This window comes from Grus americana, chromosome 2 (genome assembly GCF_028858705.1).
Source record: "Grus americana isolate bGruAme1 chromosome 2, bGruAme1.mat, whole genome shotgun sequence".
Classification (NCBI taxonomy): Eukaryota; Metazoa; Chordata; class Aves; order Gruiformes; family Gruidae; genus Grus; species Grus americana.
Genome location: NC_072853.1, coordinates 99,673,409 through 99,700,204, shown reverse-complemented (window position 1 = coordinate 99,700,204; position 26,796 = coordinate 99,673,409). Strand labels below are relative to the sequence as shown.

Genomic DNA, 26,796 nt, shown 5'->3' with positions numbered 1-26,796 from the left:
GGTTTGGAATTACAACTGATTATATAGTGCAAAGTCATATCAGTTCCCACAGATATAAAATGCACGGATGGGAGTCCAGAACAAAAGCCGCCACCGGTCAGGGTTGTGAGGTGCACCAGCCATTAAGGAAATAAACTCCAGGGAGCAGAGTCTGATCTCAGCTACTCCTGAGTGAGCCTGGAGTAACTCCAGCTCTTCAGTGAGGTTTCAGTGAACTTACACAGGTGTAACTGATACCAGAGTCTGAATCAGTTTGGCAGTGAGGCACCAAATTAAAATGAAGAGTTCATTCAATGACAGCCTTTCAGGTTGTAAGTAACCAAAAACTATTGGTAACAAGAGTTTGTTAACCTCGAGCGGGACAGAAGAAATACCCACCAATGGACGGAGCTTACATTTACACAGCATTTCTCAAGTATTTACTTCAGCAGGTCCACAAGGTTTTAAAGGAGGGTTTGGCTTAGCCTGGTCTGAGTAACTTTTTAACAAGGTTCTTGCTGCCACCCCATGTAAACTGTTGAAAAAATATACTGACTGCCTAGAAAATAAATTGTGCCTAGGTACTTGGTATATCCATGCCCATATGGCCACTCTATACATGCACAACCAAGATTCCAATACTGCACACAAAATAGGAGCTGTATCATAGCCTTTCTTAAAATATTAGCTTCATGGTGAGTTTGCTACATCCATGTTACTGACAAAAGGCATGCTGAATGGCAGGGAAATATGCACAGTCCTAACATTTCAAGGTAGATATGCCACGTTTTATCTGAAAAAATATCAGCTTTCTCAAGGTAGTCCAGTCTCTCAAAAGAGAGCCCTATCTTAGAAATAGTTTTGTTGTTTTTTACTTCTGTAATTGAGATCAATAATATAAATCAAATTGATTTCAATGCTTTAAGAAATGCCATGGCAGCCAATTGACAGGAAACTGTCAAATACATTTTCTTAACAGTTTGTTACCTTTAATGGGAGACAAGCTAGCAGACAGAACTTAATCAGGCTTTTCCCTCTCCGTCTTTTACAAAATACCCAAAACTTTCAGAGAAATCTGTCACCAATAGCCAACAGAAAGCATGACAGTAATGACTGGGTCTGCAAAGGCAGAGTAATACTGCAGGATCAAGTCATGTGCAGCTGACGGAAGATGGTAAAGTTCTAGAAGTCTCAAAAGGTGGCTCATATTTAAGGGTATGAACTACTGAATGGCATCCCATTTTCCTTTTAAAAAGCAAAAAGCTACACCATATGTACTGCACAGTAATCTAGACTTTTCCCACACTGGGACTCATTAGCGATAGAGTAGCCTGTAAAGAATAGGCACTTATCCCAAGAATTGGCCAAAAAACGGGAGTATTATTTGGTAGGTATGGCACCAAAATACAACCATTGTGCTTTCTCACATACATATGCTGTACAGATGGAGGCTCAAACAGACACAGAGTTTTAGGTTGTTGGCGGGCTGTGTTTTTTCTTTTTGCTTCGGCAAGATTTGCAAATGCAGCAGATGATGCATGGAGATGCCATGAGCAGCAAGGGAGAGGTCACCAATGCTATGATACCTAGTCCAACGAGGATCCCCACAACCTGAAAGACATGGTTGTGAAAAATAGGTATTTAGCTAACGTGGAAAACAAAATACACATGTGTATGCATAAGCACAGCAGAGGTCACAAAAAATAGATGAAAACATGAAAATAATCATCTTGGTCCTTCACTGAAGGGTAAAATCTCTTTGCTTCATGCGTGCGTGAGAGCTCTGCTCAGCTGACTAGGAACGCACCTGTGTTCTGTTCCACATCACTGAAGCCCGTGAGTGTCCCAGCTTGTTTCTGCAAGGGCCTCTGTCGTAATGTCGTAAGAAGATATCGTTCTGGAAAAAAAAAAGGAGAAGCTGTAAGAGTAGGTTACAGTACTGCGGGAAGAGGTTCAAGACCAGACTGGAAATACAACCTTCCTCACACAGCTTTAAAATTACCAGCTGCCAGCAGACAAGGTCACCTGCCTTCCAAATAATTGCCTAGAGAAACTTCTTGCAGTTTCAGAAACTGTGGTGTGTTTGGGACCTGAGCTATTGTATAGTGTCTTTCCTCCTCTGCTTTTAAAAAGCGTAAGCATGTGCATTGCACCTATTGCACAAGTACCTAGTCTGTAATTTGGTGATGATAAAGGGGCTTGTAAACAACAGTTATTTCTGAAAACTAGAAATCTGAGGGATCATCTTCCTGAGGTACTTCTACCTTCTGTTCTCCTGCTGTCTTTATACTTCACAGTAATTTTCTTCCTAGGCTTAACAGGAAAATTTAAAAAATTGGAAATCCCTGTTTCCTTTCTCTTTTCCCATTAATACTTATTAAATTATCCATTTTTTTCTTCAGAAGGTGACTAATGCCCTGCATTACCCTCCCCTAGCCAGCTGCGCTGTAACGTGATGCTGTTTCCTCTTTCATTTTTCAGCCCTACTTTTTGGCTCTGCACATTTAGGAAAACTACATGTGAATCACACAAACTACAGTTGGTTTTTTTCCTTCTCCTTTGAACTGACGAAAACTTGGTAAAGGCATGGCTGCAGAGTCTGTGAGAATCTGACAGTCTTCCAGTTCAGCACAGTGTTAAGCAATTGCTGTGTACTGTACGTTCTCTGAGGCAAGCCCTAAGACTCATGTTGAAAAAGCACACGCACACACAGAGAGATGGGACATAACCCTACGGGAAACCTGTTTAGCATGCTGAGAAAAGGAAGGATGAAGAATGAGGAAGTTTCATTGTTTGCTGGCTGTGGAGTATAAAAAGAAGAAAAGAAAAGCCATGCAGCATCTAACATTTTATTTCAAGTGTTGATAAAGTCCTTTTCACACTCCCACAGTTGTTACTGATGACTGTGCCAAACAGGGAAGCTGCCATATACACGAGCCCATAACTTCCTGTACTCTTAATCCTGCCAGGGAACTTGAAGTCCATACAAGTTGGGACAAGTTCGTATCACCTGAGAAATAACTAGCAACCTGCCCTTCATAATCCATGTTCATAATCCAACATTTTTATCCTCAAGTCTACTAACCAATCATTCTCTTCAGCAAACACGGCACTACAGATGGACTGGTAAAGCAGACCTAGTTCATACAAGCTCTTAATGCAGCCACTCGTGAAACAACCCCCTTCGCCCAGTACCATACCATTTTTTGGACAGTCTGTGACCCTTGCAGTTGGAACAGATGGAAGACACTTATTTCCCTGGCTGTCAACCAAACTGTTTTTAACTACTGCACTGGAAGAGGGAATCGCAGAAAGGTAGCGCTGGAATGGACCTCCAGAAAGCAACCAGTCTGTCCCATTTCCCTCAAAGAACTAAGATTGGACCCAGGGACATGGCTATAACCTTTTATGGAAAAAAGGATGTTGATACAAATAAAAGCACTGGATGAATGAGAAGAAAGAAATGAAGTTAGAAGCTGAATTGAGCCATTCACTAGGGTATCAACAAGTTGGTGGAGAACTTGTACAGGGCCTGCAACTAATCCCAACACCATGACCCTTTATCTAGGTGGTTTTTTTCTGCAGCACTTACATCCAAGTTCTGTAGACAGTACCAGCAAAATGTGTGCTTGCAGTTCTTGCACATCATCTGAGCACAGCCCTCATTTCGCTCAATATAGATCCGACAAACTGGGCACTGCTTAATTGGTGCCTCTGTCTCCGTTCCAATAAGTGATCTAGAAGAGAAGGGAAATATTTAAGTGAAATGTGAATGCAATTACTGTTGATATTCAGCTCTACTGCCTAATGTGTACTGTGCTTATTTTAGAGAGCATCTAATGTTGTTGTTTTCATGCACTTAATGTGTGAAGCTTGTTACATTCAGTACAATACACTGAAGTATACTCACTACTAGGTGTAAGAGCATGTAAAAATGAAACTCAGTTGCCTTGGTCTTTTATGCTACATAAAACCAACACTCACTATACCCATTGATGTATCACCTATAGCATTAAAAACTAGCACTTTGTAAGACAGCTTGCACCATTAATTTAATAGGACTGGATTATGCAATTTCTAACACTGTCCCTGCCTGAGCAAAATAGCTTTAAACTCCACCAAAGCCAAAGATCAAACCTGGAGTAGAAAAATGATAGTGAGAGCTCTTTGGCAACTCCTATTCGATGAAGTCTCTAGGAAGCAGAATGCTTAGATTTTAAGTAAGTCTTTCATTTTTTGCAAAAAATTATAGAAAACTTTGAACACATGTGACTGAACTTAATCTGATTCTGAAAACAAAGATGGATACCCACAGACATCTAATTTAAACACAAAAGTGTTTTCTTTCTGTAGATTAATACCTTATGTAACCTTAGCAGTAGGTTGTTTACACCTATTGAAAATAAGCATAAATCAGATTTCTCACACCAAATAGGACATTTTACACCCACTCTGTGTAAGAGTTAAGATTCAGCTATGCAGAGATCCTATAAATAGCAAGCAGGGGTGATTTCTTAATCATTGTATAAGCAAAGTTTGGATCCCAGAATATCAGTGTATTGGATTTTTTTGTATGGGCACAAGTCATAATTCTAGCAGGCGAATAAAGCCTTTAGGCAGTTTCAAAGCCCTGGAGGGCTTCACCTTTCAGACGTGTCAGTGGCATCACAAGTTTGGTAAGTCCCCAAATAATATTAATAATAAGTATTAAAAAATAAATCATCTAAACTAATATTTAGACTGGAATTATATTTAGGAAACACAAGGAGAGATGGAAAGTCTCAGAGATGCACCTGAGATGTTAGAAGGAAGCCGTTTCATGAAACTAATATGAGGCACAGAGCTAGCACCCTGTGCCAAAAGGAACTGAAAAACCACATTGCCCCTGTGGGTTCCCCTCTTACCCCTGCTCAGTTGGTACTGGAGTAGTTTGGTTTTCCTGGCATAGGCGCTGTGGGTGCCATGCTTCCTTGCAAGAGGAGCAGAACGTCAGGCGGCAAGCCGGGCACTCCACTGGCACCGGCGCTCCTGACTCACTCGGTGCAATACGGCATACCATTTGGCAGTCAGCTGCAGGGCACCATGTTCTCTGGGGGTCCAAGTGGACTTCTGAAACGTAACAGAGAGAAAAATAAAACTGTTTATACAGTCCCCTTCTCATTGCAGACCCAATTCTGCATGTGGGTGGAAAAGCTGAAGCCCTCTGCACCCATGCCCATGGGCATCTGGGTCTACTCCTCCTCTTTAGGTAGGTCCGCAGTCGCACTCTGCAAAGGCAGCTGCACTGGAAGCATCACAAGAATGGCAATACATGACATGGGACATATTCTTTGCCTTTTATAGGGAGGTACAAAAGATGAACGTAAGTGCTGCTTGCTGGAGAAGCGCATGTCTTGTAACATTAGGCCATTCCATGTCTTCACGTGTGCAAGCCATGCGGTATCTTTCGTGCAAATAGCAGAAGGACTGTCATTAAATTAACGTCAAGTCACTTTCCATGCCTTATTTCCTCCCCTCTATCTACAAACTCTGATTAATATTCACTTTATTATATGATCATTATTTGTCAGGTATCAGATTACAACAACAGTCAAGGCAAGATTCGGGGTGGAGACATTGATTACAGACATCACCGCATGGCAGTGAATCATAAATGTTGATTCTTCCTCTTGCTCCTTTATTCAAGGAATTTGGGCTTTATGCAACAGCTGAAACACGTTCAGTTAGGGGTGCTCATTGTGTGCGCGCTTTATATTGGCTCGAGTCCATGAGGTGCAGCTAAACTCTCCCACCCTGCAGAGCAGGAGCTACCTGCCTCTCCTCCTTCCCTGGGAGCTCTCTGGTACCACCACTGAAAATAAATAGATGGAGGGGATGTCTCAGGAACAGGTGGAAATCCCTGACTGTGAGATGTCAAAAGCCATTACAATGTTCTTCTGTACCTCCAGCAGATAAAATATTGTCCCACTTGAAACAAAGGGCTGCACAAGGGCCCCAGACATATGTTCTCTGGCAAATTTTGCTGAAACAGTTGAAGGCACTTCCTCCTATGCACAACCCCCTGCTTGCACTGCTCCTCTGCAGGAGGTCGCTGGTAGCCCACAGTGAAGGGGGCTGGTGGATGGATATCTAGCAGATGCTGCAGTCAGCATGAAAAACGGTGATATCAGTTCAGTGTCCAGATACCCAGAAACTAGAAACTGTACAACTAGAAATGTGTTCAAAGTAGTAAAACTCTCCCCCAGGCTCTCAAGCATTTAGGTACACATGCACAAACACCTGAGGAGAAGGACGCTCTGTAACCCTCGTAACCTAACGTGCACTAGAAACTCGGTTCTTTTCCAGTATGCCAAACCTCTCTGTTCACCTTGAAAACTTGAAAACTTGAGTTCAAAGCCATCCCTCCCTTCTGTTTGTCCAGGACACTTACAGGAAGGAACCAAATAAGGATGATCATCCTCTCTGCGGCTGCAGGACACACAGGTACACAATGCTCTGACTACAGGTAACTTTTAAGTATGTGTCAGAGTGCTCTCACAGATGTGGAGAATTTCTACATCCATGGAATAGGCTGTCATCTATAATGTGCCAGCAAAACACCTGTACCATCTACCTCCAGCCACTTCATTAATCTAGTTCCCTTCTTTCTTCTTATTCTCTTACACGGGCTTCCTTTGCCCCCCAAAACAAACATTTTGAATGAAAGCCAGAACAAAATAGTTTGCAGCTTCATTTCTGGGAAGAAGAGAGAGACATGTATGGGCAGTACAAGCTATTTTACATTTTTACATACTTTTTAAAAATAGTGTCCTGACTGAGAAATTTCTGTAGCTTCCCTTGGTGTCTCTTAAAAGAAACTCTGAACTGGGTAAGACCATGGCCTCGTACTGGCTACTGCATTTGAGTCTTCACACAGTAGGTTCTATATGCTTTCTGTTGCTAAACAGCAGTTAAAACAAGATGAAGTGCAATTCCTGCACATAGCTGCTTAACATACTCAACTGGAAACCTAAATTCTCCTGTCCTGTTTTTGGATAAAAGACATCATGTCTGGTTTCGACATCATTGGGAGGGAGTTGGGTTGTAAATCTTACTGATTTTTACAAATTTGTTGCAGCAAGATGTAATGCATGAGATGAAACTCCTTCCTCTCCCACTTCCTCCATTTTACAAAGAACCTACAGATGGTGTTTTGCAATCCATGCTGTCTCATACTGTTTGGTTTACCATGGAGTACAAGCGAAACCAGAAAAAACTAAAAAGGAGCAGCCAAAAAAAAAGGAAAGAGGCTATTATATTACTCTGACAAGCTGCTCCGCCTTTTGGTTAGGGCCATTTCTGTCCTGAGTCTTTCCCCTGCTCCCCCACAGCCAGTGCAGCCACATGCACTCCAAACACACAGGCAAGCAGGTGAGATGTGGGAGACAGATGGGGAAAATGCAGCATCATGAAGAAAGGAGAAATTCTGGCTCGGGAGAGGTACTCACTAAAAAGACGCTCTCATGCCTTTCACAGAATATTAGGAATATCTCCTTTTACAATGGATTACTTTTCGGTCAGGCATAAAATGGAGGTTCTCATCATTTACCTCTAGGCCTATTGGGCAATTGTCACAAAAATAGAAATATAATGCATATGTCCTAACCACATCCTATTCCTCTGTTTCATTACTTCAGATGACCACATCAACCCCATCCTAAACAGACATACAGCAATTCCTGTTTCTTCTATTAAAATATGCTGCACGGAAGCTCTGTGGCTAGGTGCTGACTGGAGGCAAAGAAGTTACAGATATGTAAGAAAGCTTGGGTTTAAGCCTGAAAAGGTTTGCATTCTAAAAACACAAAAAACACAAGAGGATAGACTATTTTCAGTTCATTCCTTATTAAACTAAGCAAGTATATATATAGATATACAATCGTATGCCAATTATTTCTCACAATTTTTTCACTCAATATTATCTGTTCAAGTTTTTTAAAAACAAGGATATGGAGAGGAAATGCATTTTCTTAAAACAGCTAGCACAGATGGGGGATGGGGAAAATAGCTTTTGGATGTATAAGTCCTTCTTCAGGTCTTCAAAATTTTCCTCAAAATTAATCTCGCAATGGAAAATGGCTGGAAGGGTGAGAAGCATTGGCTTTACCAATCGCTTGAAGAGTGGTGAGCAAAGACTACAGAGCAAGAGAAAAAAGACTTACCCAAGAAGCTGGTTATTTATTTCTAGCATCTGTAGTAAAGCAAAGGGGACACTGAAGCAGAGCCTATATCTCAACAGAATAAAGCTGAGAGAGCAAGGGTCTAAATATAGGAAGCTGAAGGGTTCGAATATAGGGGCTTTGTTGATCAGAGTAAAAGTCATGAAGGACACTCTAGCACCTGCCTACATTAAGAATCAGAATCTGGCCTATTGTATTTGCAGGCACAGAAAAGAAGATGGTACACTTCAGACAGCAAGGTCTGGAAAACTCATTGCCCTCTATCTATTCCCCATTACCATGCTGACTCCTTCTCCCCAGCAACAAAAAAACCCTAGCGAGCCCAAGCTAGCTCTTCTCCAGCACCTGGTCTGAAGAAAAACCTGAAAACTAAGAAGAAAAGGGAGCTCCAAATATTTCACATATAAAGGTTTTCTTCATTTTTAAATGAACCCTGAAAGGCTGATTGGAGCAATGCTACTACTATGCTGTATTTCTGTTCTTGGCAGTGTTCTCTGTCATTAAGTAAATCAAATGAATTCATGGTCCTCAGAAGGTGTGCTTGGCTCAGCTTCTGGCTGACATCAGCTCTGCCCGCCCGGCTGCATCCTGACTGGAGCTCACGTGTTTTTAGGGAAAGGCCCATGGTTCAACACAAAGATGGATGAACTGCTTTTGCTGCTAGGTCAAGGAGCCGCAGCTGAGTTTGGCTTAGGGCTGGCGTGAGAGTGGACGGTGGGGCACGGAGTGGTTGTGGTTGGCGAGAGCCCGTGGGAGAGGGCAGAGTTAGGCGGTAGCAGCCGGGGCTTTGCGTAGTGCTAGGTTTGAAAAGGACTAGGTTGCACTATGGCTGACACAGACACATGGCACACATCAGATCTCAGCTGCCCAGAGACCCTGGGGAGATTCGGGGTCAGAATTCGGCCCCAGATGGTGCCATCAGGAAGGCTGATTGCTAGTTTCAGAAAAAGACCATCAGGCTAGTGTTGGCATTGGTGGCAGCAGGCAGGCATTGCTGGGCCTGGGTCAGCTCTGAGAACAGAGCTTCAGGCCAGCAGAAGCTAGTAAGCCCAGTCCAGCTGGTGAGTCCAAAAAGGTCAGCCTTGGGGATACTGCTAAACCCAGGATAGGCAAAAGGTCTTGGCGGGGGTTGGGATTAGTGCTGGTGTCCAGGTCAGAGCTTGAGTTAGCAGGAAACGTTGTTCCCAGGCATCGGTAAGCTGGATTTATTGCTGGGGCTGATAGGCAAGGCAAAAAGGCTTAGGGTTTAAGCCTGCCATTTGGATGCCAGTTTTACTTATCATCATTACAGATCTTAGAAACATCATGAAGAGAGGTAGTGGAGGTGGAGGAGGATTTGTCAGACTTAGGCAGGAAAGAGAAGGGAAGGAGGATTTAAAAAATAGACAAGTTTCAGGCTTCTGTGCGTGGGAGGCAATAAAAAAAGAGATGTAACAGGGAGTTGGACAAAAGATCATGAGTTCAGCTTTGGCTAGTTATGGAGGAGATACCAGGAAATCATTAGTTTCACAGTCTTTAGTTAAAAAAAGGTTTTACATAAAACAGATTAATGTATTGCAAGAATGTCTCTCTTTCTTAACCCTTTAATATGGTGATTTAACAAGCTCTGATTTCTACTGTCTAGGAATGTAGACAAGCCACTGCCTGGCTTATGAACTGGAGGGGACTTCCTAAGGAATTAAGGGTAAATGAGAAGAAGGTCAAATAGGAGAGAGAAATAAAAAATGAAAGCAGGGTTTGGGATTTTTTTTTCTTTTTGGCCTGAGTGCCTGCAAATCATAGCTACAATCCGCATCTGCCCATGAACTCTGGGGCATACCTGGTTATACCCCTTTTGCAGTGTTTGTACACAGTCATTTGCTGTGACTCAAGCCAGATGAGGTTTGTAAAAACCCATATATTCTTCTATCTGACCATCTTTTCAAGTGCATTACTGTGCCTAACTTTTATGAACCTCTGCATTTTCACACACATTCCTGATCCATCTGCATCTAAGCATGCATGCAAAGCAAGAACACAAATACAGTCTTTCAAGGAAAGTTTGAAAACAGGCAGAGTCAGGGCAGATCAGTCCCACATACACTACCCTGAAAGCTGCTACGGAGTGAGTTCACACTACAACTTCCAGCTGAGACTTTCAAGTTGGGGTCAGTCTTTAAAACCAGCGTGGGACCCCGTCTCTCTGACTAGCAAGTTTCTTCTTCAGCCTTGGCAAGGAACCATCTCCTGTAGCAGAAGGCTGACCTCTGGCACAGGAAAGCTTGGCCCCAGTAAGATCTTCAGTTTCAAACTTCTTTACTAATAGGCCTTACTCTGTAATGAGGGGTCCAATTATCCCTCAGGAAAAAAGAAAATATACCAGATGAACACATATGAGGCTTCTACATACGAAAAGCTCTCTTGCAGGGATGTTTGCAAAAATTCTCATCAGACTTCAGGGTCTGTCTCCCCCAGAAGTTTTGAAGATCCCCATGAAAGGACTATGTGCACCCTGCACCAGCCTCCAGCACCTTGTCTAATTCTACCAGTACAACCACCAGCTCAAGGACCCAGGACGAGCACGCTGCAGGAAGGACGACGGAACCTCAGGCACACAATCTTAATGTTGCCTACAAGCTTGTGTAACAGTGTGGTATTTCAGTAAGATGCCACTCTGTTGATTCTGCTCCACTGAAATAATTTCAAATTTGTCTGTGGAGCACAGTCAGACCTAGTAATTGCTCTTAAAACTATTTCAAAACAAAGACATCTTCATCTCTTCCTTAACTGACCCAACAGGCTTTGTCTTTGCAGTATGTAATACTGCTGCCTCCACTGACACTTTAAAAATTAAGGTAATAGAAACCAAAATGTTCGCACCTCTTTCAAACTTCAGCCTCTTGTATAACTGAAACTGGTCAACAGGCACCAAACAGGCAATCTGAAATGAGAAACACACATACAGAAAAAGCATTAGAAACACAGAGACTTGAAAAAAATTAATAAACACCCTGTTCTACATGCCTGCTCTCCTGAGCTGGCTCTCAAATCCACCATCTTTTCCAGCTTGCTTTTCACCACCACGTTCCTCCATACCTTGACTTCCTTCTTCAAAATGTAAAGTAGTTCTTGACCTCTCCTATTTCAGCCACACAGCCCAGTAGTTCAGCCCACATCTTTCTTAGGAAAGCCTTCTTTGTGGATTTTGTATTTACTTCAGGCTTCTCAGTTTTATTTCATGTTGTTTTAATGTAACGAAGGGTGACAGCTTGCCAGCCTTGGAGACTGCAGCCTGTTGTTCATGCACAAGAATACAGCCCAAATGAACGGTTCCTCATTCATGTCTCCCAGTCTTAATGGCAGGGGTCAGCTAGCTCTCAGGAACATAAAAGCTAGTCTGGTTCCCATTTTTTATTCACTTCATGGGGTTTGGGCTAAGACAGTCAATGCCACTGCTGTTGGAATTTGCCTTAGACACGCACCAGCCGCACTGGGAACCGGACTGAAGTTAACAATTCAGTTGGCATAGAAAAACAGGCTTTGGTGATGCATTTTACATATTACCATAATTAAACTAGCAGCCTAAAAGGCTAAATGCTCTAATCTCCAATTACCAGTCTATGTAAGAAAACCAAGTACCCTATTTAAAACTAATAAGCAAACCTGCATACAGAGTAAGGAGGGGTTCAAAAGAAACTTCACGGACACTTGTTTGTTGGACTCAAAATCTGAGTTCATTCTCTTTATTTGATCCATTCGTAATATTGTACCAGCACTAAAAATGTCTTTCTCTTTTACTGAAAATAAACCTAGACAAATACAAGACCTGATCATTTGAAGCACTGTGAGACAGTATAGAACTAACAGCTTCAAAGTGAAATGCTCTCACTCCTCACATTCAGTACCCCACCACGGTCTTTCAGATTACAGTAAAAGGCAAAATCTTCCCCTCAGTGGACACTGGCCCTTGCTATCCTGGGTTGTGAGATGTGGCACTCGTGTGAGAAGAAATACAAAGAAAAAAAAAATCAATATATATTCAATATCATGCTGTGAACACATTTGCTTTCATAGATGGAAAAAGGGAAAGAATATATCCATTTGTATATTATAAAATATGAAATTGCTTTATTAAGATCTCAAATCAATTGGAATTTAAATTGCATTTTGAAGCAGATGTTTGGATCATTTATTTGACCTAAACCAATGTCATACAAAAAAATAGTTCAACTGATGTCAAGATTTAAGTGTTCAAAGATGCTTAAAGGACTTATAGTTGAAGAAATCAAAGGATTTAATATCAAAATGGGAAACACCAACAAATCTTTACAAAACATATTCTTAGCCTAGTAAGTCAGTCCTGGGGTCAAAGTACTGTCCTCATTCAGTTTCTGAATTCAGGGTGTAAACAATTTTTAGTATGAAAGTATTGAAAGTATGAAGCTAATGAATATTATGTTATGACTGTAAGGCACAGAGATCTTCCTGGGAAGCTCTTCACCTGTTCATCAGAAGTCAGCTGAAACACTCTTAGAAAACAAATAATAACTTAATCAAACAAGGAAAAAAGAGTGACATTCAGCAGCTCCAGCAAATAATGAAGCCAACCAACAAAGTTATGTAAAACCCACAAGATGCATCATTTCAGTATTGCCCACTCCTCCCCAGGGCAGCTTCAAATCTTACATTGTTTGGAATCTTAAATTTGTTTGGAAAACAAAAAAAGTCATCTGCTTTCCTCTAGCTGGGTGAGCACTGGCAGCTACTTTAAATTTTCCTTCATTAGAACTAAATTAAAACAGCGAGTCTCAATGCTGTAAGAGCCACTTGAGTGAATTGTTTGTCTGGGGTCTTTTTGTGCTTGCTCTTGCTTTTAACAAACAGTTTTTCAAGAGCAGTTCTACTGAGCACAGAATTTCCCATGTATTAAAAATTGGCCTTTTTGATTACAGTGGGAGTAGCGTTAGGAGTTTTATTGCAGATTTCAATAGGAAACAGAGTCAGTGCTGAAAGCTTCCCTTTCTTCTATTGAAAACTTGATCTTACCATGCCAGCCTTCCCCACCGGTTTCACTCAGCCCCACTCTTCTTCCTACCTAACCTCTTCACAGCTCAGCTCCCCCCTCCCTGCACCCAGCTCCTGACACCGAGAGATGCAGCCCATCACCTCTGTCACTGACTCCCCCAGGCTTTGAAAGACTAGCTCCTGACAGCACTCGCATGGAGGTAGACCTGAGAGGTGCCGAGCCAAAGCCCCTCACAGATTTATTATCTTTAGGCATGACGAAAGGAACGCACCATCTGCAGCTGCCTCAATTCAGTGCCACATCAAAGCTGTATGTGCAAACTCAATTGAAAAAAACCCAAAATTTGAGTATCAGGTCCCCAAAAAACCAGCACATCCTTTCCTCAGTGAACTTTTAATCTCATTTACGCTTAATTGAGAAGGACAGCCATTAGCACGGTAAGGGCATTAGGTGTTTATCTCCTCCTACTTGGCATCGGAGTCTAGACGTTCATCTTCACACAACTTCTCCAGCCCCACCACGTTGTCCATGCCAAACACCTTCTCTCCTGCACAACCTCACACCCCCTGGGCTGGAGAGAGGATGGAGATCTGGGGAGGAAGCAAACCAGCAACATGGCAGATGGCAAAGGGCCAAAAGAGAAAGTCCACAAGCATATCAGAAAGCAGACTTTTCTTATTCTAGCCTATGTTCAATGCAGCAAGAAATGCTGCAGGACAAGTTTTTGGATACCTTTTTTTTTTTTTTAAATACTGGATTAAGGTTACAATAAAAACCTATGAAGAAAATGAGAGGCAAAGACTCTCTTCAGCTCAATGAAAAGATGTTGATTTGAGATTTAGACTGTTGGGAGTTGAAATAAGTTTTCTGGTTTTCTATACACTCTAAGCGACGTCTGCAGTTGCAGTACTCTTGTCCAGAGCACAAGAACACCTAAGAGCTTTCACTAAGAAGAGCAGGTTTCACCTGAAGTAAAAATATCCATGGAAAAAAGCAAAATTTTGAAGGCTCACTGCCACAAAAGGCTGCAGCTGGACCCTTGCCAAGTGTCCAAAAAGATTTCCCAATGTGGCACAATAACCACGGGCGCTATTACTGCACCAGACAAAAGAGCAAAGGAAGGAAAATGAAAGGGTATGAAATAATTGGGTTCAGTTTACACGGGCAGATTGTTCCTTGTAACCCGGGCAGTGCAGTAACCAGGAGCCAAGGAGGAACAACTCCCCTGTTTTTAAACACTGGCTACCACAGCGGAAAGTGAAAATCACTACTCCACCTATTCTCAGGCTTTCAAGGGAGATGCAAGGAGGCAATCAAGAAAACTGAATAGATTTTACTTCCTTTCACACCCGTATGAATCAAACCTCGATAATGCTGAGGGAGGAAAGGTCACCAGGACAAGTGCTTCTCCTTTTCTCGCCTGAGCAGATACGCAGCAAGGGCAGATCCTGCACTGGCAGCAGCAACGGCCACTTGCAAAGGGTTGCATTGCCCACCTCTGAGAAAGTTCCACTCGCAGAGGCACTGTCTGGTTTTGTAAGGAGTGCAAAATAGTTTTAACTTGGGCTGTGGTTTGCTTTTGAAAGGGGTATGGGAGTTCGATCTCTTTATTGTTAGAAAGTACACCCACTCCTTTCTTCATCAGCTACCATGCTCACTAGTGTCATCATGAAACATTAATGTATTCCTTTTCTCCATTAAGGAGCTCTTCTCTTATTTAGTGACAAATAAAAACAAAATTAAGACTCTCTCATTTGCTTCCTTGGATTTATTTAAAAACGAGTAGATAAGAAGAACAAAAATTTTAACTTTGACCCTGAAAAAGACATGTTGGCCTACAACATTTTCTCACCTTCCTCATTTTACCATTTCAATTGCCCCTAGCAAAACATAAACCAATTTTCAAATTAAAAATAAAACTGGTATTTTAAACTGACTCCCAGTGGGATTTTTGTTCAGCTATGTATGGAATATAATGCAATTAAGAATTCTGGGTCACTGTCCCATTTCAGCATCGCTTTATAAGGTGCTGACAACCCTCTGTCAGGTTAGCACCGGTGCAGGTCATGGATTTACACAGACAGAGGGACTAATAAGCAGAATCTGCACTGCATGCAAAGGGGTAGTTCTCCTTTTTGAACTCAAGAAGCAAAAGGAGAGCCCAAATCAGTATCTCTTTTACTGCCTGCTGCATGGTTTTAATCAGATTATGTATACATGGATCACTGGCATCAATGTTACAAGCTTCAAAACAATACAAGAATCAGAAATAGCAAAGCACAATCCCCTAGATGTTTTCTGAGTGCGTACTGCATTAGAAATCCCTGTATGCAGTTGAGACCCTGATTCATAGCTTACACTGGTGATTGGATTTGCACCAAGTAAAACCATTTCAAACCATGATAAATTACCCCTTATTTAGATTAGGGATATTAACTGGTCCAATTAAATCAATGGAGCAAATTCTCAAGAGAGACAGGAATATTCTAGACGGAAGAAGTCTGCGTGGTTAAAGAGAACGCCATTAACATAAGATGTTCCTTCTACCTTCTGCTTCCAGGAAGGAATCCAAATCATCTTTGTTTATTGTACTATTAGAGCTTGAAAGGACAAACATCTTGTTTAACAAGATTACTTTTAAACGTTCCTCTTTTTTTTTTGTGTATCCAGCTATTGGAAACAGAATCTTTAGCCAAAACCATTGCCTTCCTACCACAAACACCCATTTATTTCTACTTAAAAACAGCTATACTGCAAGCAGTTGCTATCTTGATGTAACAGGTCAAGATATGAGCTAGGATTGCACTTGATTTCAAGCACTCCAGTGGAACAACTTCTTCTGTTTGAATGCACTATTTGTCAAAACAAAAGAACTGCTGGGGAACGTACCGTTTCCAACTAGATTTTGTTAAAGTAAAAATAAAAACCAACCAAATACAGGGGCATCAGAAAACACATTTTCAAAGTACTGAAAAGCATGATTTTCTAGTTCAAATTTTTTTTAAGAATAAAAACTTGGAACATTTTCTTCCGAGGTCCAGTGAGACACAATGTTCTACCAAAAGTAAAGCCTTAATTCCCAACATCTCCTATACTCAATGAATAAGCAGTTTACTCCCCAAACACTGATGAAATATTCAACTGTTTGAGAGACACATTCCTACTACTCACACTTGCTCATTTCTTCATGAGACATACAAGAAGAAATTCTATTCCCTGTTTAAAATGTTAACCAGTTTTTGCCCCTCTCCACCCCCCGAAATCAACACAAGAAGCACATGTCTCAGAAGCAAGGCAAGAGCTGTGAAAAGGCTCTCTTAATTTAGTACCGAACAAGCTAAACTCTGAAGAATTTTACCAAGAAGATAAAACAGGCTTAATTCACAGTGAAGACAAATAGGCCACTGGAAAGGACTGAAGAAATGTTACACACCTTGAATAAGGACCTTGAGGGAGGGAGGTAGAGGAACTTTCATAGCTATAATGTGTTATCAGTTGCTTATAAGCTTTGTTATTAATTGTTCAGTTTCTTTATTGAAGTCAATGGAAAAGCTTTCCTTCACTTCAAATTATGCCTAAATTCACCCTATCTCCTTTGTGCAGGCTAGGGCAAAAGGCATTTAAAAAGCAAAGTAAACAACTGCGTTGGCTAACATAGTTAGACACAATGTAGCCCAAAGTATAGCAACCAATTTAACACCATGTCCATAACAAAGACAATTTGAACTGCTAATTATCCTCCAAACTGTAACAGTACCTGGTAAACGTCAGTCACAGTAGAATCTACAATGGGCATGACATGAAAAATGCACTTTTTCAAAACCCTGATGCTAACACAGGGGAGAAAAAAAGTCCAATTTCCCTCCACTGTCCCCCCAGTACAGGCAACACGTCATTCCTCATGGCACTGTCCTGGTGACGAACCTTTTCCTGCCAGAAGCCAGAGGCCAAACATTCAGACTCTCCAGAGGTGAGAAGGCTCGTACTTTTACATCAGGAGTTTCAGAGTGTGTAATGAATAAACTGTAATTCTAAATAGTCCTTCCGTGCCAAACAAATGGCCATATTTAAGCATGTTCTTGACCATCTGAATAAGGTTCTAGTTTTTAAATAATATCTTTTAAAGGACATATTTTCACATGGAACAGTCTTTATAGAGAAGAGAAAAGAATACAGAGTGCTCATCCATATTCTGTGGTTTACATACTAATCTCAGATTATTAACAGAGACAATCTATTCTTTCTATTGTTCCTGAGCTTTTTTGGGGTTTTCTTCCTTAAAGAAATAGGTATTTGGAAAATAACATAAGCAGTTCATTTTAACCAGGTTGGGGGCCTGTTTGCTTTTCAAGCGAGTCTGTGTTTCAAGCGCATCGCCAAAAGGGAGAGTCAGAACATTCATTCATCCACGGGACACTAATGTACGTTTGGGCTGTTTAGTCATTCTGCCTTCAGCCCAAAAAGAACCCAAGGATTAAGTTAATGGTCCATTAATACATGCCCTGGAGCATCCTCCTGCTTTATTAAAGGGAAATATATCTCTGTAATTCCTATAGCATCATAACCCTAGCTTAACAGAGCAGAAATCTTCCTACCATTTCTTAATTTTCTTTAAAAAACGCATTTTCAATAAAGGCTAGTTGCCTCCAATCTGGTGCGATGGGTGGGAGGGACATTGCTCTTTGTATCTATGCAGAAGAAAGGAAAAAGGAAAACAGCTGGTTGCTTTCCACAATAGCTGGATTCAGCCAAAGAAAAGCTCCACCATATGCCTGCACGCCATTAACAAACATAGCTGTGACTCCCAGGCCTTGATTCAGCTAAGCACAGCATTTCACATGCATGCTGGAGAGGAGATCCTGATTTTTTCTGGAGAAAAAGGCATTTTTGGTATTGGAAACTGCGTTGCCACTGACTGCATTTGAATAGGATTATATACTTCTACCACAGTTATGTCATCTGTATACATAGGGCTCAAGGGAACCCAGAAGCTAATAAGCTGCTTTTCTTTGGCTCAGAGATGGAGATCTGATTTTCCTTCATTTTGTCACTGCAAACAAACGCAGAAAGAATGCACAAAACCAGCCAAAATCCCTTAGCCACCTTTTTTTCCTGGCTTGGTCTTTTTTCCTGCTTGTGTTCTCAGGCCCAGCAGGAGCCTACCTGGCTCACAAAGCAAGCAAGCAAGCAAGCAAGCAAGAATAGCCGCAGGGCAACATCAGATTTGCCCACAGTTTTCCATGGCCTTCTAGATGCACGGAACAGCTGGCACGTACGAGGGTTCCAGCCACGCTGCCAACATCCCCTCCCCGTGTCATGTGTTTGTCACTAAGCCCAATGCAGAAACTTTACACCAGCCTTAAGGCAGGCAGGAGGCTGCTCAAGCATTGCTGGGAGGCCATCAGGCAGCCTGGTAGGGGCCATCTACAGCCCCCTTGAACCCTGTTGTCCCAAGTGGTGCAAAGAGGTCTGAGGAGCACATTTTCCCTCCAGTTTCTCCACCTCCAACATTCACCTCCTTCCAGATACTCTGGGAGATTGTGCACATGCCAGACGTACAAACAGCTCTGCCTAAACCTCATTCAGCTTCTGAGCTCTCAACCTCTTCCATCAGTGCCATGGTAATGAAGAGACTTCTCCATATGTCTTAAGATCTACTTCCACCAGTGCTGTGCAGATACCTTTCTTTCTATATAACTATACAGAGTCTTGCATGTTTATGGTGGGCTGCAAATTGGTTGTTGCAGCCCAACATAAGCATGCACGAAGAAATTCTGGCCTTGTGTACCATCAGTTTGAGTTCTTGCTCTTGAGTTAAGAGAGGCGCAAAAATTTCAGTGTTTACAGTCAAATCAAATCTGATTTAACTGACAGTACTAATGGAGGCTCAGCAATGCTGGGATGCAGGGTATTCTGGTTAAGTCACCTGCATGGGTAATTCAGAGGTTGTCCGGATGCCAAGTAAGCCTTTCCTCAAGGCACAGAGGGAGGGAAAAAGGAGCAAAACTCTTGAAAAACATCTGTTTGTTTCTGGTTCTTCTTGTCAGTCAGGCTTCTTGCCAAAAGCTCATTAAAGATAATCAAAGGGAGGAAAAAGTGTATCATATTTATTATGTAGATAAAGAAGTTTGGGGGGTTATGTTAAAAAAAAGAGAAGGAAAAAAATGTTGATACCTCTGCTTCTTGTAGGGTCCCATGGTTCAAGCATACCATGTCTGGACACGTGATAGGAGAACCACAACCTTCTTGAATTGCCAGCTGCATGTACTGTTTTAGGCACTAGAAACAAGTAAGAAAAAAAAAAGTTATAGCCCACATGTTGTTAACACACAGATGCTGGGGATGCTCCACAGCTACCACCTCCACTGCCTTAATTGGCTGTCCTGAAGCTCCTGCACACAGAAAACATCAATTATTATAAGCATGAATGCTACAAGTCATTACATTGGAAAGAATGCAACAAAGAACAATTAATTATGCATGACTTCATCTGCCGAGCATTGCGTTTACCCAAGTCAGCAAGTCAGACCTTTCAGTGCTAACAACCCCTACGCTCTACTAAACTGGGATTGGAGGATGGGGGGGGGAGTATCTTTCATCCTAATTAAACAGGCTTCACTCTTTTGTCTTTCCTCCTATGTCCTTAATTCAGACTCTTAGCCAGCAGTCTCCATTGTAGGAGACCTCCTTTACAAGAAAGAGACTACTGTTCTCATATGCGTAAAAAGGGAAGGGGGTGTATAACCTGGCCCTAGAAGATGTGCAGTTATCAGTTCTTTCCCTCCTTCCCCAACCCCCCCACAGACATCAGGTAATTTCCATGGTTTACCATGATTAATCATCTGCCTTTAGCAGGAGTTTGAAGTCCGTTTCCAGTATGGAGTCCTTATGAATATTTCCAAATTGTTTCATTACACAAAAATGGCAGGCCTTCCCCCTCCAAGAAAAAAAGCCCTCTGTTCTCCCCACATTTTATTTGGCACACCAGTTTCAAATACATTCAGCTTGTCTTTGTAACACAGATTATAAAGTCTTTAATAAAATCATGGTATAAAACTGGTGTAATGGACCAAAGAACAGTGCTCAAATCTCCAAACTGCACAGGTAAGTAAGGGAGTTCACCCCTAAATCAATCAAACCAACCAAGTCTCCTCAAAATAATGACAAAGCATACAGTAAATTGCAAATCACTGTTAACAAAATAACAAAACATAGATCTCTGGCAAACTTTGGTATCAGCTTGCATAGTTCATTGTAAATGAAAACCAACATATTTTACAAGCAGCAGGACTAATGCAGCTTTGTTCCCTACAGATTTGGTTTCTATGCCCACGTGATAAACCTCTCCTCCTCCTCCTCAGTACTGCTGGCTTCTTCCCTTATTGTCCCATCAGTTTTCAAGAAATCTGTCAAAGCATAAGGTCTTTGAGACCTCTGCCTCTCTGCCAACTTCCAGAACAGGCAGTGAGTTCAAAATCTACTAGGTGGGTTATGAGGAAATCACAGCCTTTCAGAGCATCAGCTCTGGTAAAGCCCCAGGACTCTTCACAAACCATTTTCCCAGTATTTATAGGCATTTAATATTCAAGTCTGCATTAGTTTGGACAGTTCTGAGAAGGCCTTGCATATTGTGCTCTGATTAAAGAAATTTCCTCATTTGTATTTTTATTGGAAAGCTGCGGCCTTCTTAAATGTCAGGATAATTAGGACTTTTACAAATGGAAATGAGGTTTCCTTATTATTCTGTCTCTCTACTGAAACATCCACGTCCATGTGTTTGGGTTAATTCTGATGAACTATACGGAGATATTAGTTCAAGAAAATAGAATCAGCTTAACTTAGTGGCATTTTAAATGAGCTTACTTTTGATTTGTAAATATTTGAAGTATATTCATTTAGAAGAATGTAGGGGTATAACCTAAATGGTAAGCTTTAAATATCTAGCTCATTAAGCACTAATGGATTCAGATCCAGCATGCACCTCTAGAAGAAAGCAGGAGAGCAGGCTGTAAAGAATTGCTGGTGCAAGTAGTATGTGGGAAGTGAGGAAGATACTTGCAGGTGAAGAGCAAAAAAAGAAATCATGTCAGTAACTGAAGGCAGTATTAGCTCCCTAGGGAATATCAGCCCAGATTTAACCAGGAGCTATTCTTTTATTATTCAAGCAGTCTCAGTGCCCTGTCCCATCTCCTCGCCTACCTCTCCAAAGGCATCTAGGCACAGTGCTTATAAAAAGACAGTGTAACCACCGGATCAAATCATCCCACTAGCACGTGCAGCTCCTCCACAGAGCAGTAAGCAGAAGCACGAACATAACCACAGGGGTGCCTGGGAGCAGGTACCCTAGAGACATCGGAGCTGCCAGGGCCCTGCCAACATCTGCTGCCACCACAGTCTGGGCAGTGGCAGCAGGTAACACAGGGAAAGCAAAAAAAAGTGTCCCCAGAGCCCTGGGTGGCACCCAGTGCCATTGTGGATGTGGACAGAGACTGTGGGTGACCTGCTCCTGCAGCCCCACGTTCATTAAGCACCTGGCGTTGCCCACCTGCTTCAGACCATATCACAGGAGAAATGGGGTATCAAGTGCTCGTTCCTTGCACAAATTTCATTCCTGGTTTGTGTCGGTACCCAGCCTCCACCATGAACGATGCAAACAGAAAATTCTGCCCTCTGAGTCCCTTCCCCAAAGCCTACATGCACTGCAAGATATTGGGTGCACATCTGCGATATGTGGGTGATGCTCCAGCAGAGCCTCCTTAGATCTCGCTCCCTCAATGGGAGACCTGATTACTTTCTGGATCAAGTCTCAGGGCAGCATTTGGGGAAGGGGGGAATGCTTTCCTCCCACCAAAGCATTTAGTTTGCCTTAATTCCTCAGCAAGCATGGGAGAGCAACCTTTTACTTTTGCTAAGATCCTGGCTTCTGTCTCCTCTGTGGTGCTGCCTGATATTTGGTAATTTGTTTTGACAGCATGGTACAGTGGATTTGTATTCTGGGGGCAGCTCAGGTCAGCCTGTTACAGAGGGAGGACAAAGCCTGAGAAGTTACTGCAGGCCTAGCAGCAGCCCAGAGGCTTGTTCTTAATTTAGACTTCCAGGACAGAAGCTCAGAGCACTGACAATTACCCTTCCGTGCAAGGATGGGCATGAAGCTCTTAAGGAGCTTCGATTCACAGTATGGATTTTGCAATCAGTTTCAATATGCAGTATCTAAATCATTAGAGGTACCAAGCCAGGAGAACAGAGGTTTCGGAGGATTGCTAATGCATCTACATTCTCCTTCTCTTCTAGCTTACTGCTTGGTTGTAAGGTGATGATAGGTGAGCAGCCAGAGTCTTCTATGATATGTTCAGAGGGTGATTCGGAGAGATTTTATAATAGGTCTGTGCAGTGCTGTGGATCTTAAAATGTTTCATAGAAAACCTCCCTGTTACATAGTTTTAATAAGTATTAAATCTTTTGCCTTGATTTGCTGCCCTTGGAGAAGGTGCTGTGGGTGCAATTCAAAAGGCTGATGGAAGGACTTAGAGGTGCTGGGAGACTCAAAGGAAGGCTTTAATGTTTACCACTGAAGGATTAAGCTTTTTACCTAAGTCTGTACAAGAATGAAGATGTGAACTTCTTGTTCCCTTTCACAAGTTAGCAGCAAAGAAGAAACAGTGGAAAATCACTAAAATTTTAAAATATGCCTTCACTTCAACAGTAAGACTGTTTTTAGAGGGTTTTTACTATTATTTACAGCTCAGCTACTAATTTAGCTACTTACTTGAAAAGTGGCAAATAAAACTATCTGAAAAGATGTACAAGCTGCAAATGTGATGAAAAGAGGATTCAATGTCTATATAATGAATCATGAATGACCTTCTCAGCAGTACGTCCTCCCACACTACAGAGAATACATTATACAGACTTAAAATGATAAGACTTTAGTGCATATTGTCTACAAAAATCAGCAGTATCTCAGTTAGGAAAACTGCACGCACTACATATGCTACTTAATTGCTCTACAAAGTGAAGGTAAGATCAAGATACTCAGCCTTCTGTGGTATTAGAGTTCCTTGAACGGATCTTAACCTTGACATCCAAGAAATCACCAGGTCTCAACACCCTTGGGCTATGCTCCCCCACCAATTCTCCGCAGTGTGGTGACTTACAAGCATGGAGAGCAGTCAGTGGTTGGAGAGGCCGCACCACAGGACCTGTGGCTTACAATGACAGTCATACCACAGTCTTACTCTCCATGGCCAGAGCAAGTCATCAGCAGTGACTTTCCTACCAGCACAGCAAGATTTCCACGCATGTGTCACATAGTCAAGGCAGAATGGTTGAGGCAACAGGCTAAAAATCTGCTGAGGTCTTGCTGAACAGGTTTGAATCCTGCTGACTACAGATGAAGTTGGAGGTCTGGCTCCATTACATCCACCCCTCAAATAAATGGTAGACACCAACTCAAGGAATTTTAACTTCCATACCTGCAAGTGCACCCTAATCAGTTACATTCAGTTTACTCAGATTTTCCCCACTGAGCAACTATACCATGTACATATCTGTGTTCTGGGATACATAACAAATTCCTGATGCAATTAAGCAAGAGGGATCAATTCAAATGTGATAATGTGATTCCACCAGTAAAAATCAGTACACCTAACAGAAGGTTTTGGTGCGATCTAACTTCGCCAAGCATGTTTTGCTCCTGCTGGACTACTGTCAACTTCTGTGGAAAAAGTACTACAAGTATTTTTTTCTCTGCCAGAGATTCATAACGTATAATGACACCTTTTTAAAATAATTTGCTGTTTAAGCATTTCAGGGCAAGAATTAACAAGGGCATGTAGTCATAGGACAAGGGCTTATGGCCTTAAGCTGAAGGAGGGTAGATTTAGATATTAGGAAGAAATTATTTGCTGTGAGGGTGGTGAGGCACTGGAGAACAGGTTGCCCAGAGAAGCTGTGGATGCCCCCTCCCTGGAAGTGTTCAAGGCCAGGTTGGATGGGGCTTTGGGAAACCTGGTCTAGTGGAAGGTGTCCCTGCCCATAGCAAGGGGTTGGAACTAGATGATCTTTAAGGTCCCTTCCAACTCAGACCATTCTATGAAGAATTTTTTTCCTCTTACGCTGTTTTTGTCTTTCAGGCCATCACCTTCCTCTATTTAATAAAATAAGGTCAATATCCACTTACCTATTTCATGCTACTCATGAGTATCTAGTCAGTTAAGGTCTGTAAAGTACCTGCATCAAATGCTCTAACTACAACTTTTTTTTTCCTCCCACAGTATATTGTATGGAGGGGACTTTTTATGTATTGAACAACAACAACAAAAAAAGTCTGTTTGGCAATGTATTTAATCTGCAAAGGGACCATAACAGTTCCGCATTTTAACACAAGAATGAGTTCAAAGTGTAATTTCAGTATTATGTTGCTAGGTAATGATGTGACAAAGACACTATATTCCTCTCACTGTGAAATCTTATGTTTCTATTCAAAGCCATTTTCAGATAATCTCTGTACCAGAGACAAAAGATGGATCTCAACCATTCCTACATTTTGTTTTTTCAAGTACCTTGACATGTTCCATTACCTTGCTTGTCTCCCATCTGCATGCAGTTTTTCAGCTCCCTAAATGCAGCCTCATCTGTGACAAAATTAAACAGGTTGTTTTATTAAGAAACATGGAGGGATGGCTAGGAAGAAGAAGGAAACAGAAAGCACTGGCTTGTTTTCCTGTCAAATGCTACAGATGTTGCTGCTAGCCACTGTGCAGCAGATCATACAGGACAAGTAAGGGTATTTGTCTTTAATTAAATTGCAGAAAAGGAAAAAAACAGATCTACAGTGTTTCTTAACCAGTACTAGGGCATGATGTACATTAAATATGAAAATGCAACAAATTATTGAAGGCATCTTGCCAAAACGAGGTCCTTCCGTGTAACTTGAAGACAGTTTCAATTTCAGAGAAATTAACAAAACCTCAGGTTTCCATCTTAAAATCCACAAGACTGATTTAAAATGTTAAACCTTTCTTCCGGATTTGTCCTCAAAACTGTATTGGCTTGGGTTTGCATTTTTTTTAGCCTTAGCCTTTTTACAAACTGAAAATTGGGGGGGGGGGTAGAAAAAAAAAGACTATATATGGAAAGAAAACATAACTTTTCAGTTGACATTCCAGAGTGCTTTATGATTCAGAACAGATCAACAGATAGGCATTTAGGTTTTGTTTCAGTTCTGGACAGTGTTTATGTACTTTTATTCAATAAGACATAACTTTCATTTCTTTCTCATAATTTATAAATGTTACCTGTTCTTCAGTGCATACACAAGAAAATGTAGTAGTCATGTAGTTTTAAATGGAATATGTAGTATTATTGACTTTGGTGAGACAGTTCATGTCAGAACTCTAACTTTAACCACTTGATCCACTCAGCATTTAATCAATTGTGTACTGAAATAAATATAACTCCCCAAAACAGTACTCATAGTGTTTATGACAGATCTACATAACATTTAGTAAGAAGTTCATCATTGTCATGACATCTGTACTTCTACATGTTCAATCTCTAAAATGAGCCAGTCACTTTCAATGTGTGGTAACTGAACTCCTGGAATCTCTCAAGTATTTCTCAACAGGTCTTAAAACTAGATGAATCAAGTTTACTGGCAATTAGCTTGAGGGCATCTGCACTTCACTTGGGAAAAAATGTGAGGCATTTCCAATTAAAGAAAGTTTTTTAAAAGCACACCACAGAAATAGCCATTTAATAGTTTGTTAGAGATAAACTTATGATAGGCATGGCCTAAAGTGAAAAACAAAAGTCCCATGAAACATGCATTAGTATTGCCCAATCTGTATTTTACTGCTAAGGACCAGATGCAGTGATAAATGAAGTTGCTTTCAAATGGATTGAAGATCAGCCACATAACAGCCTTATTGAGAAAGATGCTTGAAAGAAAGTGAAAAAAAAGTCCCTTTAGCCTCAAATTACATACAGTCATCTCATGGCTCAGTAGAAAGGGAAGAATAACATCACTGACAAGCATTTTATTTTGTCATGACCAAGTGAAAACACCAAGCAAACATGACAATGGACCAGCATATAATGGCCTCCTGCTGCTCCACAACCTATTTTTAGGGGATATTTCAAGTATATCTGAGAAATATATTGTCATCAGCTTTGCCTCAAAAGATCTATCAGCAGTGGTGCTAGATTCTGCTCAGATACTCAGTCTAAAATGAATTTACACATGGCCCACCACATCCTGGCAGCCTTTCATAAAAGTCAGGATAGGTTCCTGGTAATCGTTGCCCTGAAGTGCTACCACCAAACAGAAAAGGATCAGAACACAGGACCAGAGAAACTCACCTTTCCCAAAACCAAACCAGCTGTGAATACCATAACAGATCTGTGTCAGGCCAAACCTGGCCTTACCAACAGCTGCAAAACAGACATGATCATGAGGCTTACGTCACAGGCTGGGTCAGTTACTGTGGCACTCTGATGCATTGACAACTTAAAATCTCTTTCTTCATTTGTAAAATGGAGATAACATCAACTTCACCAATGTGGTGCTGTCATTAAACAGTTCTCTCTTCACAG

The 26,796-nt window shown here is 41.5% G+C and overlaps 1 protein-coding gene across 3 annotated transcripts in view; it reads right to left on the bottom strand.

The window, feature by feature from the left end:
* Positions 1-923: 923 nt before the first annotated feature.
* Positions 924-26,796, bottom strand: part of RNF144B (ring finger protein 144B) — a 93,315-nt gene continuing 67,442 nt past the window's right edge. For all 3 annotated transcript variants that reach the window (XM_054818060.1, XM_054818057.1, XM_054818059.1), the window contains exons 3-8: positions 19,378-19,482; positions 11,058-11,118; positions 4,884-5,088; positions 3,572-3,716; positions 1,787-1,876; positions 924-1,590 (exon numbers count right to left, since the gene is read on the bottom strand). In XM_054818060.1, the coding sequence (XP_054674035.1) occupies positions 1,450-1,590; positions 1,787-1,876; positions 3,572-3,716; positions 4,884-5,088; positions 11,058-11,118; positions 19,378-19,482 (747 nt within the window). In that variant the 3' untranslated portion in view covers positions 924-1,449. The remainder of the gene's footprint in view (positions 1,591-1,786; positions 1,877-3,571; positions 3,717-4,883; positions 5,089-11,057; positions 11,119-19,377; positions 19,483-26,796) is intronic.